Below are 14,539 nucleotides of genomic sequence, written 5' to 3' on the forward strand. Positions count from 1 at the left end.
TGCATGCTATCTCTTTCATCTGAGAAAATCATCTACTGCAGTGAAAAGGAAACCACCAGTTAAAATCTGAGATATTGCACAAGGTGTTTGTAGAAGTTCCCATGTAATTGGTCTCCTCACACGTTGTACCCATACCAATAGTATGTTAATTTGTGAAAATGTATTGATTTTCATTAGGGATCCATACTTATCATGTAAGTAAGGTGCCAAAGTATATATAAAAGCATGAATAATAAAGCTTGTGTATCAAAAAAAAGTGCAAGAGGATCGCCTGGACCCCCCTGACAGAAGTCAGGGCTAATCCCTTAAATTATATGAAGTGGGCCTTGGCCTGCTGTTAATGCAAACGTGTCCTACGGGCAAAGCAAGTTGATTTTCTCCGCCCTTACTTTAAAAAAAAGAATCAATATCATAGTAGAAAATACATTGATGGGGATGCCCTTGAAGCTCACCTGGTGGAGCAGTTGCCCCATGGCTGGCAGCGGCCCAAGTTTGAAGCTGACCCAGGCCCTTCCCTATATATTCATCAAAAGGCCAACACCTATGTTCTAAATACAAAGATGACAGAGGAAATTACTTCCTGAGTGCACCTGATGCTCAAAGAGGGCATCGTCTACACACCATGCTGAAACATTTAGTGCCAAAAGCCCCTGCTGTTACTGGAGGCAATCCCTTTCCCGTCACAACTGAATTTCACTTAGACACTTGCTATTCACTTCCGACTGTGTCCGTTGACTGCAGTTTATGGCAACAAACTAAATAACCCCTGTCAGTGACAAAGGCTTATTACAATATGAATTACAATTTTTTTTTTAAAAGTGCATTAGCCTATACTTGCAGAATGTTTGGTGGAATGTTGTTGACTCATGTAGAGCTGGTGTGTTAAGAGGGCAGGTGAACTGAACATTCAATGACAGGTTGACAGCACCATCTAGTGGGAAAAATCAAATATAGACGAAAGGGCATTCTCAGCTACCTGCAGAGCCAAAGTACATGGATTTAGATAATTATTTTTAGCATGTCCAAACAGTTAGCTTTGTATAACCTACATAAAAACCTATTGTAGCCTATGGATTTATTTACATGTATTAAGTCATTTAATCAGCAAAGAAGTGTGTGATGTGTGTTGGTAAAGTTGGTACATTGGTATCATCAGGTTTGGGGAGTAACAGATTACATGTAACGGGATTACGGAATCAGGATACAAAAAAAGGCAACCTATTTTTGTAGGTAACTGTAAAAATAGGTTATAAGGTATTCCTTTACAGTTACATTAAAAAAGACTAAAATCGGATTACAGTAAAAAAAAAAAAGGGGGATTACTAGCAGGATTGCAATGTTACAAAAAACAAAAAAAGAGCATATTGTTTGTTGTGAAAGGAAAATATTGTATTTCTTCTTTGCAAGCTGCACTGTTCTGTAGGCTTATCATAAATGTGAATATACGCCAACTTCTTGATACTAAATGTCTTGGTTTCTTCTCTTTTCTGTTTTCTTTCTAAGGTCAAAAAAAAAACATCTTGTTGATATTTCCTTTTATGTGTGTGCATTGCATTTTGATATTGATGTAATCCTAAAGTAACGGAAGTAATCAGATTACATTACTTTTATAGTTTGATACTCAGATTAGGTTTCTGATTACATTTGTTCACAGGTACAGTAATCGTAACGTACATTTCTAAAGCAACTCTCCCAACCCTGATAGTGATACAGTACCAGTTAAAACCGAGGAAGAACAGTAAGTATCTCACACAGATCCATGAGCTCCCAAAAGGCTGCCGCACGCGCACACACACACACGAGCCTCGAGAGTGAATGCACGCATGCGCAATGCCATCTGGCTTCTCGGTGTCTGGGAGATTGCAAGAAGATGATGCGGCTGAGCGGCCGGCACGGACTGAATGCATAATTGGGCTTTCTTAGTCATATATTTTCACTTGCCTTGTCTAGTTTCTTGCCAAATTGCTGTTTCATGTCGAACTGTAACCGGAGCGGCGTAGAAACTGACTAGCAGTGACGGCAGAAGAAGAAGAAAGGAGTTGGGCATCACATTGCACCGGATGTCATTACACGCTCTTAAATATCGAGGACGTAAGTAGCGTTTTTAACCTTTTTTCTCTGTTCTGCGTTGTATTTATTAGGTTCCAGTCATGCCAAATGTTACTCCTGCATTCAAAGTATAAACCGGCTAACTCCCAGTTCTTAGCGTTATTTTTGGGCTTAATTAAGAAGCCTTGCTGGAAAAGAGCCCAGCCCTTTGTCCAAGTCAAATCAATTATTTCTACCTGGGTCGATACTTTTCACAGTTTTGTACTATGTTAGCTAAATTATTCTTGCATTTATTAGCTGTCAGCACCTTTCACCCAGACACCTGTTAAGCCTATGAAACGGATAATTACATTTGAATTAACCTACAAATAAAACACGTGTGAGTAGTTTAAATGGCTATGGGTGAGCCAGACTATTATTAACAAAGTGAAACAATTTATAATGGCAAAATTACAATACTTTTTTTTCAGTTTAAAGTTTAATTCACTATTTTTTTCACATTTGTTCAAGTGTTCTCATAGCACATGCAGGCAGATAACCATCAAACAGGCGTGTGGTTCGTTGGGCATTTGTATTTAGGGTTACATCTAAGCTCGTTGATCAATTGAATTTAAGCCTCTTGAGCGGCCCGAGCGAAACCTGCTGACACATGCGCCCCTGTCTTTTTGTGTGCGCACAAACCGGGTTAACCCTCTCTATCTGATTCCCTTCCGTGGCCCACTCCAACCAAACTAAACCCTGGCTATGGCTATGTTGTTATAAACCATAAAGTGTTGAACAAATAGTCCATTCTGCAGATTAACTGTTCCCACCCTTCCATGTGTAGCCTTACATACTCAGAACTCTCCTGTAAGTGAACACTCATTGGTGGGCAGTAGTCACACTGCAATTCATTATTAAAAGGTCACCTGATCTCACTCATTGGATTAATAATAGATTCATATGGAGAAGCCTGCTCTCAGCTCGAAGTGTTTGTTGCTTAATCACAGTCAATGGGTTCCACATGTCTCTTTTAATATAGAACATATATTGCTAACATGTATTGTGCTTGAATTGTATGTCAAACGTGTCCTGCTAGTGAGCAAGTTACATTAACTATTAGGTCCAACAGAGATGGAGAAACAGGTCAAAAACGAATTACTCGGTATCCTCCAGCCTATTTCCTACAATTATCTCAATATGTTGAGACTTTCCAGCAATCACAGGAATCAATGGAAAGCTCATTAGCATCTTGGGGACGTTAATATTGCCATCCTGTTTCTAATGAAGGCAAGATAATATGTCTATTCTCATCAGTATGTTTGCAACAATGCACAATGAATAAGTGTTGTAGCATATAATATACCACAGCATAATGTACCCCTATTAAAAACTCTTGTTTGTTCATGTTTTAGAGATATTATCGCAGAAGGACTCCACACGCTGAAAAGTCAGTTTGACAAGATGCTGAAAAGTGTGTCTACATATACTTGGCCTGATAAAGGTGCACATGAATAATTGCTAGCTGATCATTGCAGGGATATGTTGCAGCCATTTCCAAGAGTATTTGCAGAGAGTGACACATACTAAAATTGGATAGAGGAGCTCCTCATGCTACTAGTTACACTGATAGGAAACGTATGGCCTGTGATTTAATTTGGGTGGCTCTCACTGACGCTGGGTCTCTCCCCTCTGTCTCTCTCTCTCGCTCGCTTTCTCTTCCTGCCACAGTATAATCAGGACCAACGGCAGAGCCATGGAGGCTGTAACACATTTTGTGAATGACACTGTAGAATTTTACAAATGGGGCCTTACTATATCAGGTAAGATCTTTACAATCACTCAATTGTAATTCAATCAAGATCAGTGTGCCACTTTAGGTTATTCAGGAACGTCTAGCGTTATCATTGTAAGTCTTTAGGGGACGTTTTAGTCACCAGCGTACTTTACAGATAGGGGAATGTACAGGAAAGTACACAGAAGAAATGTGTCTTACTTAATATTACATGTATATAACTAAAAAGCAAACTTAGGCAGGTCAAAGTTGAACCAAGATGTAGCCACAGGTAGTTTGTGCAATATTTTGATGATATCTTATGCAATAAACCTAGTAGTATGCGTTAGTAGTATGCAGTGTGACTAGTGTCAAAAGAATGACAAAATGCTGATGAAGCATGTCATAAATGACCTGGATAGTAGTTAAACTTTTCATTTATCTATTCATCAGAATGCTAACGGTAATCCAAATAGATAGAAATAAAAAACTAAAGGTTGTGTGACATGGTGTAAATGTTAACTGTAGCACATTGGCTTGATACTAAACGCACTACCTATGTGTTAACAACAGCTGTTCTGTTGTTTAATCACCATACCTTACATTTCCCCATAATTCAATTTTTCTCCTGCAGACAAGAGGGTGGGGAGCTGGCCGATGATGTCATCTCCCCTCCCCACTCTGGCCATCAGCTGCCTGTACTTGCTCTTCCTGTGGGCGGGGCCTAGATACATGCAGGACCGCCAGCCCTATATACTCAGGAAGACCCTCATAGTCTACAACTTCAGCATGGTGGTTCTCAACTTCTACATCGCCAAAGAGGTGAAGACACGTAGATGTATTACTCTAGTACATGTGACATATAGCTGGTTTGTCATGATAAAGGGATGACGTGGAAAAAGCGTGATAAGATACTAAGGACTGTTCCCGAAAAGCATTCCCTCAGAAAGACTGTCAATCATGCCAGATATAATTGTTACTGCATATATAAACTCTAGGTCTTATTGGTTAAGAAAGTTAAGTTAGAAGTTCAAAAAGTAACTTGATACACTATACAAACATATTTGTTTATAGAGGGAAGATGTCTAAACTCCAAAATGGCACAGAATGCATGAAAAGGCAAGAAAATACACCAAGGGCGGAGGAGTTAAGTAGTGGGTTTATCCACTGTGATAAACCCACTACTTAACCTAAAGAAACAAGACAATTACTTGCAGTTGAACCGCCTTGAAGTGCCTTCAAATGGTCGAACAGTAAGTCTTATACGGGTGTTCTCTCACAGTAATATCTCAACCAGGCTGTTATGCATCTTGATTACTTGATCACTAGAAAAGTGTCAACAGGAAGTTCACTGCAGAAGTTGTTGCAAGGTTGATATCTTAGGAATTGTCAACCATTTTCTGAGTTTGTGGTTTGTTTCTTCCCACCAGCTCCTAATAGCATCTCGAAGGGCCGGCTATAGCTACCTCTGTCAGCCCGTCAGCTACTCCAATGATGAGAATGAAGTCAGGGTGAGCTTCCTCCAACACACACACACACTTCACCTAAGATAAAAAAGCACCAGACTTATCTCAGGAAAACGTTGACCTGAAGGAGATCAGTGCTTTTAGTTTTGTCTGGGGTTAAAGGAGTACAGAAATAGAGAGGAGTAAAAGTGAGTGTGTGAGTGACTTAGGGTGTGGCCTGCTCTCAGATAGGCAGGAGTAATTGGTCTCACCACCATGACATTCCACCCAAATCTCCACCCTCAGGCCTTTGCTCTTTCATGAGGGCACCACCGCAGCTTACAGATCAGCCATATGTACTATCTGCATGTCAGGCTGACAAAGAGTTAGATAGGAGAACACACTTTGATTTGAGTGACAAATAGTAGAAATATACTATATAAAACAGACTTACTCTTCATGTGATATCTGAAGTATTTGGATGTTCTTTCCCTGATGGCAAAAACAAAGATTTAGTTTCCCATTTAGTTTTTTTTATACCTTGTTCACAAATATACTCATACAAACGCTTGGTGCAGTAGTTATTTTTAGTAATACTTCACTCAACTGCCCTACGTAAGTGGATTCAGGTAAGTGTTTTAGAGGTCTGATTTACTAGGACCTCAAAGCCTCACATTCACCGCAGGGCTGTATTTACTTTGCTCCTTTTTTGTTTTCCATTAGAAAAGGTTGTGGATGGTACCTGGAACCTTTTTTGGTACCATCTAAGCTGTGTTCCACGAGGTCTGAGCCTATACTAGAAGGTGGGGTTAAAACACTTCAGACCACTGATTGGTCAAAAAGAAATGTGAAGGATTTCATAGGACATCCTGCACAAACCACTAATGTTGAAATAGCCAGGCTACTGTCAATAGCAAACACATTTTTTTAGTATTAATTAAACTCATTAATTTAGCTTTGAAGGGATTCAGTGGATGTCCCGTTAAAGAAAACACAGCATAAGAAGCCATATTGAATACTACGCCAATGTCTTCCCACTGTATTTCGCAGTCCATCAAAGATGCTATTGTGTGCAGCGGTGTTAGACTCAAGGATCCTCCTCATCAAGCCGCAATAATGACCTCGGTCCTGTTTTTAACGTCTTCAGATAGCGTCTGCTCTCTGGTGGTACTACATCTCCAAAGGAGTAGAATTCCTGGACACAGTGTTTTTCATCCTGAGGAAGAAGTTCACCCAGGTCAGCTTCCTCCACGTCTACCATCACTGCACCATGTTCATCCTCTGGTGGATCGGCATGAAATGGGTCCCAGGTGGACAATGTGAGTAAAGGGATCTTATGGAGTCTTCAGTTGCACTCGCATTCAGTTTGAACGCTATCACCTTTCAAATCCGCTGAACTCTGATACAAGTTGACGCCTATATATTTTTTTCACAGCATTTTTTGGTGCAACCATCAACTCTTCCATCCACGTCCTCATGTACGGGTACTACGGCCTGGCTGCTCTGGGACCTCATATGCAGAAGTACCTCTGGTGGAAGAAATACCTCACCATTATTCAGATCGTGAGTGTGACTTTAAAGATAACCTGTTTTGTGGGTTGGGGTTATTTCTTTGGTGGTTTTTCCTCCTTCAAAATATGATCTGACTGATTATACTTTTGTCAAAGCATTACAGCTAGATAACATAAAGAACTAGAAAAGACAAATTAGATACACTGAACAATACTGATTTCTGTCCATCAATGATAGTACTGAGAAAGATATGTTCAGTGCATAATAACTAATGTCTTACATTAATCCATGGTTATAGAAATCCTTGTTTTCCAATTACATTCTGCAGGTTTATTGTGTTTTTACCACGATGTGGGCTCTTTTGTGGCCTAATTTTGTTTATACAATTTGTCTGTTGAACAGATCCAGTTCCACGTGACCATCGGCCACGCCGGCTACTCCCTCTACACAGGCTGTCAATTCCCCGCCTGGATGCAGTGGGCTCTGATTGGCTACGCCGTAACCTTCATCATCCTCTTCGCCAACTTCTACTACCACGCGTACCGACGCAAACCCTCCTCGCAGAAGGGAGTCAAGTCCGCGGCGAACGGCACCTCCATGGTAACTAACGGTCATAGCAAAGTGGAGCAAGTGGAAGATAACGGGAAGAGGCAAAAGAAAGGAAGAGCGAAAAGGGAGTAAAGAAGGAAGAGGGCGTGCTCGGCGATTTAAAGAGAGAGGACAGTTGTTGGAAGGGCCAGAGAAGGAGGGAAGGGTTAGGTAAGGAATACACAGAAAGCTTCCTCCTCCCTGCAAATAATGTAGAAGGATGTGATTTGTGACCAACTTGGAAAGCTGAAAGCATAGAAGTGTGTTTGTGTCTATAAGGGGTTTCGAGAAGGAAGAGAGGGGTGATGGTTGTCTCCATAAAAGTTGTTTTTGTTAAAAAGCAAGATGCTGATCACGTATGTTCCGAGCTCTTCTGTCCAACTGTGTTCTGGACCGTCATAGGACCAACATATCAAAAAAGGACCTACAAACTCAGCATCGTTGATCTTATCAACCAAGATTCACCTCCAACTTTTGTACTCTGGATTCCAGTATTGTTTTAACTGAAAGCTTAAATAGTCTTTAATATGCTTATTTATTTTCTAGTGCTCTAAAAGAGTTTTAATTAATTTAATTATTACCAACAAGAGAACATGCATATGTTTATACCAAAGGGTTTTTTTCTGGGTTCGTGGGGAGATATTTGTTTACGAATACTTAGAGTTGAACAAAGTTAGGAAACAATCACAATGAGACATTCTCATAACTGCCATCTATTGTATTTAACTTTACAATTATCTACACCATCCACCAATCATATATGTCATGGACTTTCTCTGCTGTCTCAAGCTGATACAACTGTACGACATGATATTTACATTTTATTTCATGTTCATTGTGATTAAAACCTGGTTTAAAACACTTTGGGACAGTGGCATTGTTAGTTTCTTTGAGTATTTATGCAAATGTATGGGTATCTTTGTTATAATATTTGTATGTGGGTCCTCATCATTTATTTCTGTTTGCTGTGCGATGTAGCCGAGGTGCAAGAATAAGACATTTGAAATTCAGCTCAAAATCGTCTCACTGCCATGTTGGACTGAAGGGAAACTCCTCCTGAAAAGAGCTTTTTTTTTTTTTTTTTTTTTTTTAAAGAAAACAAATGGTAATTTCATTGTCTTATTAAGAATGAAGGCAACACAGCTTCTGGCTGCACATATAACTGAAATAAAGACAATGTCAGCACCCAATAGTTTACGTTTGTGTTTCTTTGAGTTAGTTTAAGTATGTTGTAAATCAGTTACTTTTAGGAAGTCAACGTATAGGATCAAGTTGTCACCCATTAAGGAACCTAATCTGGAGCCGAAGCCCTCCCATCCCCCGTCTTACCATCTCACCTCATTCCTCTACTTCCTTCCTCCCAGGAACTCTTCTAGATGTGTGTGAGAGGCAGAGGTAGGTGGCCTGTCCAGACAGATCCACCCTAATCTTTGGGGGTAAATTGGCTTTAGCTCCAAAAGAGCTTATTTCCACGTCACATGAGTTACCCTTTAAATCAGGTCACTGGAAGGGAAGCCTTTGCTAATCTGCCACCAGGTTGCTCCTGCGACTCTCAAACTGTATGGATTAGTTAACATTTAGCTTTGATACCAAGTCGATATCAGGGGCAGAGCAAAAAGAGGTGCATAATTGAACTAAGTGTGTTTTTTCCTACAAACAACCAAGTGCTTTGCTGTGAGTTTAATATCAGGGTTAATTTAAGGAATTCCAGCAGATTCTTCAAACACACTGTATCCATTTCTTGACTACCCTGTGACAAACACACTCTATCCTTTGCTCTTTCACCGCATTCTGGATCCAGTAATGGCATCTATTAAATGATTCTTCCACTATTTTTTTCCTATACTCCAACATTTTTTTAAATCACAACCATTCTGTTATTCCTGATACCACTGAGGTTTTTTTTTGTAAGCCACTTTTCCCACATCCTTCAAACTACTCTACAGAAGGCTACATGCACTACTTAGCAGCCTTCCTTCTTATCCTAGTACACCACCACCTGTCTCTTTGAACCCATCGCATCAGGGTGGAGGCAGAAAACCCAAGGTGCAAGGGTGTAGATGTGAATGATAAACTGGATGAGGAGTACATGTCCTCCACGGGGACACAGAGGGATCTAAGCCAGGGACTAAGAGGATTGCAGAAGAGCCAAGGCTTTAGTACAGGTCACTATAACCAGCATTTCTTCTGCTAAAGGGGCACACACACACACACACACACACACACACACACACACACACACACACACACACACACACACACACACACACACACACACACACACACACACACACACACACACACACACACACACACACACACACACACACACACACACACCACCACACACACACACACACACACACACACACACACACACACACACACAAAGGTGAATTACAAAGCTTTGGCAACTCTCTTAAGAAGCCTTTTTTTACTTTGTCCATGCCTTGGAAAATGTGCAGCAAATAGACATCTCGTCTGAAGAGTACTGACCAGTGGCGGTTCTAGAACATTTTACATGGGGGGGCAAAGGGGAGGCAAGAGGTCATGCCAGGGTGGCATAGGAGAGCGGACAGTACGTGGTATGTTATACTGTATATAACCTATTTATTGTTAATTCATGCCCTAACACAAGTGTTCTTAATGCACAAGAGAAACAAGGTGTTCAGACAAACAATCGGGTGCCCTTTGAGTCCCCCAAGCTTACCTCAACCATTTTAAATGAAAGGAAACTACAAAATGTATTTTAAAGCAATGAATTAATGGAACAGGTTGTTTTGCATTACAATGTAAAATTAAATATATATTTTGTTTTAAAAAAAATTGGTTGTCTTAGACAGACATATTTGCATGTCCTCACTAAGCATTATTACATATTAATTTAATATTAAACAAATCAAAATGGCCAATTATCCCAAAATGTTGCTGCTAATATAATCACATGCTTGTCAACTTTAACTGATCAAAAATCAATTCTGAAAAAATACTTGAATTATCTATGAAATTGCAATATTGTCCCTCAGTTTGTTTCAACCCCGTCACGCCATACCATTTACCCTCCTATTAAAATAATGGATCAGTCCATGTGTGATCTGCATTGAGGGAATTACATCACAAAAGTGTCAGTTTCTTCTCTTATCTATATTTCAGATTAAGATTGACAAGCTCAACATTTCAACTATGTTGTATGAATTAATAATAGTAAATAATTGTTTATTACAAAAATAAACAATAGTTTTGCAAAATATTACAATTTTGTAATGTCCTTGACTTCCATGTGGTGCCATATCTTAGCTAAACAAGGTCTCATGCCTACTTTTTGTCAAAAACTTCAACCCTGTTACATTTTTTCAAGGAAATTCCTAGTAATTATTTATATTTTGTGCCTGAGGTGGGAAAATGTAAGTAGTCCACTACCAGATGTTATGACCAAACATTTTGGTTTCATTTTTCAAAGATATAAAGACCCAAAAGGCACCCGATTCAGAGAATACCCAGAATTCTGCATACTGTACTTAATTATAATTAAGTACACAAATGACATCACCCATCTCTTCAGAGAGCTACAGGTGACCTGTGCAGCAACACATTTCAACCAATATTAGTCAATACTAAGAGCTGCTAGATGGTGCTGCTGTAATGGAATATGTAAGGAGAATAAGAACATACCATGTGGTCCAGCTGGAGTTTCATCTGCCTCCTGATCCCTGCCTCTGGCCCTCTTTCTGATACTTCATCTTTATTCCTCACATATATTTCTTCTTCTTCACTAATGTCTTCATCTCCTCCTCTTCCTCCTGCTCTGAGCCTCCTGGTCTCTTCATCTCCTCCTCTTCCACCTGCTCTGACCCTCCTGGTCTCTTCAGCTCTCTTTTCCTTTTCCTCTTTCTGTTCGTCCTGATCACTTCTCAGATATGTCTTTTTGTTGTTGTTGAATCACTCCTATACTCTGGCCTGCAAGAGTCTACTTGTGAAAAGCACTGGTACAAATGCTTGTATAACTTTACACGTTAGGGCCATGTAACCTAGCTAATATGTAGCATATCATAAATATAACATCAGAAAGTATTCATCAAGCGCACACATGCAGCTGTGTTTGGATCCAGTTTTTACGGTAAAGGATGTATCCTGGTTTCATTGATCTGGCCTCATGGCTGTGATGTGTAGTTTACGTGGATTTAATAGTAGGCTACCGCGTAGTTTAGCAAAGTGATCGATCTCCCAGCTAACGCTGTCTGCGTAATATTTTGTAACGTAACGCCCCAAACAGCGCCCGTCTGTTAAACGCTATTGATTCAAACGGCAGCGTTTTATTAATATTTAGTTTCAAGCTCTCGTCCTTAGTAAAAAACAAAACTAGTGGAAAGGGAAATGCTCCCAGGGGAAGCTGATCCATCAACACACTCTCACTCCCTAAGCGTCCAATAACGACGTTTGGTCAGTGTCCGTGGCGTCCAGTTGTGACGCTCCTAGGCTCCTTCAGCGTCATAAAGGGACGCAAATAGCTTTCAACTGATTGCAATGTATTCCCATCTGCGGCGGGATTTGACGCTCATGGAAGCACGGCATTCGTTTGTGTCGGCTGCCCTTAAAGGCAATGTGAGCGTCCATTCCCATTGGATAACGGAGAATTGTACACCCGGAAGTAAGTATTCCCCTTACTGTCGATTGATTTTACAGTGATATCTGCACTACTCATCGACTAAAAAACACCAGATTATCCTTGTTAATTACACAACATTGATTGGTTTAAATTGTGTGCAATGCTTTTGTATTTTTCCCCTTCGATTCGGAGAAACAAATATTTTTTCGGAGTAAAGGATGGCAGAAGACACTACACTACCCAGAATCCCCAGCTATCGTTTGGACTACACCATGTGCTCTGTTTGACAAACCCGTTTTTTTCACCATTCATTCCAATGGCTGGCGTCTATGTCATGTGATCTTCAAATTTCTCCCTGCAGAAAAATAAAACATGGCCGAACTTCGTTTTATTCTCGGTGGAAAATGCCTATTTTAAAGTTAGTTTGGCCATTAAAATGCGTTTTGATGTCATTTGATGCGAGAAATATGAGTTGTTATTTCAGATTATGTGTGCAGTGGATGTACATGATCTTTAGTTTGCTAATTATTACGAAGATTACTTCAGGAAATCGCGACGTTTTCATTGTTACCAAGGTGGTTGCTAGGGACGCTGCTATCGATATTATTTCTGTTATGTTGTGTAACTGTTTAATGGTGTTATCTTTATTGCTACCCCCTTCCCCGTCAATGTATAGTGTTGATCCACAGCGCAAACATATTAGTTTAACAAAATCCGCATCTAAAGATACGTTATTTTCCCCTGTGCAATTCCAGTCTCACATCTCACAGCACATCGTCATTAACAAATACCGGAAACAGACCAAAAACATTTTAAAAAAATAAAATAATACTTTATTCCGAGTGTGCTTGATTTTCTCTTTGAAAGTCATCACATAACGGCATTGTAATACACGGTTCGGCTGCATTAAATATTACATATCTGACATATTCTCTATTTATAGAGCCCTGATGAGAAGACTTCTAGACAAACATGAGGAACTGAAAACGTGACGTGGGTCATAAATATATCAGCAATTAAACAACATCTTACATTTATTTTCACACAATACGTCTCCTTGCAGTATCAACACTAATTCGGCTGACTTTTATATTTGATCCAATTGGTAGATAGGCTGTATTTACACCATAAAGGTGCACAGCTGATATAAAGGGACACCTAGTGGTTAAAGCATGTTATTGAATTTCATTATTTTTATTATTAGATATTAATAGGATCCCTATAAAGTATATTCATTACTCGTTATTATTTACTAATAGTTCACTAAAGACTGTATATAATTACTATTTTGCACATCCCTTTCAAGATTTTCTAAGGTTTATTGACATATCATATAGGCCTACACAACTATGGTGTAGTTCTGCATTGAATGAAAAACTTGGGTCGCAGGTTCCTCAATAGCGCATTACAAGACATCTATCAATATTTGTGCATACCTCCAGCAATGTTAACTATGTTGAAGCACTTATTTTAACTGATATTATACATCATGTATTATACTCTTATAAGATGTATGTAGATATTTCATCTCCGGCCTTGTCAGGTATTGAACAATCAATACATAAAGAACACAGAATTGTTAAATATAAAACACAGAATTTGTGTGATTATACTAAATGATTTACAAATAAACACCACTGCATAATGTACAACTGTAACACATGCTGATGTAACGCAAATGTTTCCAACCTGGGATCAATAAATTATATCTTATCTTAAGCTGATCAATGGCTACTGCCATATTTGCAAAATGTGCCTCTGAACCTTGACAAGTGCATGTTTCAGGCTTATCAATTAATGTAATGTAATGTAATGTTATCTATTAACAACAGGAGGGGTCAAAAACATAAGACCAGCTGTTAAATAAAGCTCTTCTGACCTTAGCTGGCATGTGTGTATATATATATTAATGCTGCCCATTATGGGCACAAGCAATTTTCACCCATTTATTAATTATATGTTTTACATTTGAGTGTTTCCTATCCTCTAAACCTCCAGGGATGTACACAGTTTAATACTGGCAACTTCTTATTATGGGAAATACGAAAACGTCTTTTAAAACTACAACTCCCAGTAGAGACGTGCCATAGATAGAGAGCATGTTGCGAAACAGAATAGCCAGCATGTGTAGTTCTGGGGACGGGGTGGGGGAGGGGGGGACGCGGTGGACCCGTTCAAATCCAGTTTTGGACAGTCTGACGTGGTTCCATCCCATTTCAAGTGTTGTTCGAGAATCGGCGTAACCCTCGGAGCACACTCACCAATCACAGAGCTTGAGGACTATCACGGGGTTTGTCAAACAGAGCACATGGTGTAGTCCAAACGATAGCTGGGGATTCTGGGTAGTGTAGTGTTTTCTGCCATCCTTTACTCAGAAAAAATATTTGTTTCTCCGAATCGAAGGGGAAAAATACAAAAGCATTGCACACAATTTAAACCAATCAATGTTGTGTAATTGACAAGGATAATCTGGTGTTTTTTAGTCGATGAGTAGTGCAGATATCACTGTAAAATCAATCGACAGTAAGAGGAATACTTACTTCCGGGTGTACAATTCTCCGTTATCCAATGGGAATGGACGCTCAC

At 39.6% G+C, this 14,539-nt stretch overlaps 1 protein-coding gene across 1 annotated transcript; it reads left to right on the plus strand.

Moving 5' to 3' along the window:
* The first annotated feature begins 1,816 nt into the window (after positions 1 to 1,816).
* Positions 1,817 to 8,208, plus strand: LOC117538570 (elongation of very long chain fatty acids protein 4-like). Its single transcript, XM_034204408.1, has 7 exons — positions 1,817 to 2,091; positions 3,760 to 3,851; positions 4,437 to 4,624; positions 5,233 to 5,313; positions 6,395 to 6,566; positions 6,683 to 6,810; positions 7,162 to 8,208. Exons 2-7 carry the CDS (start codon positions 3,785 to 3,787, stop codon positions 7,438 to 7,440), a joined length of 915 nt encoding a protein of 304 aa, XP_034060299.1. The 5' UTR covers positions 1,817 to 2,091; positions 3,760 to 3,784; the 3' UTR covers positions 7,441 to 8,208.
* Positions 8,209 to 14,539: the final 6,331 nt, after the last annotated feature.

Source organism: Gymnodraco acuticeps, unplaced genomic scaffold (genome assembly GCF_902827175.1).
Source record: "Gymnodraco acuticeps unplaced genomic scaffold, fGymAcu1.1, whole genome shotgun sequence".
Lineage (NCBI taxonomy): Eukaryota > Metazoa > Chordata > Actinopteri > Perciformes > Bathydraconidae > Gymnodraco > Gymnodraco acuticeps.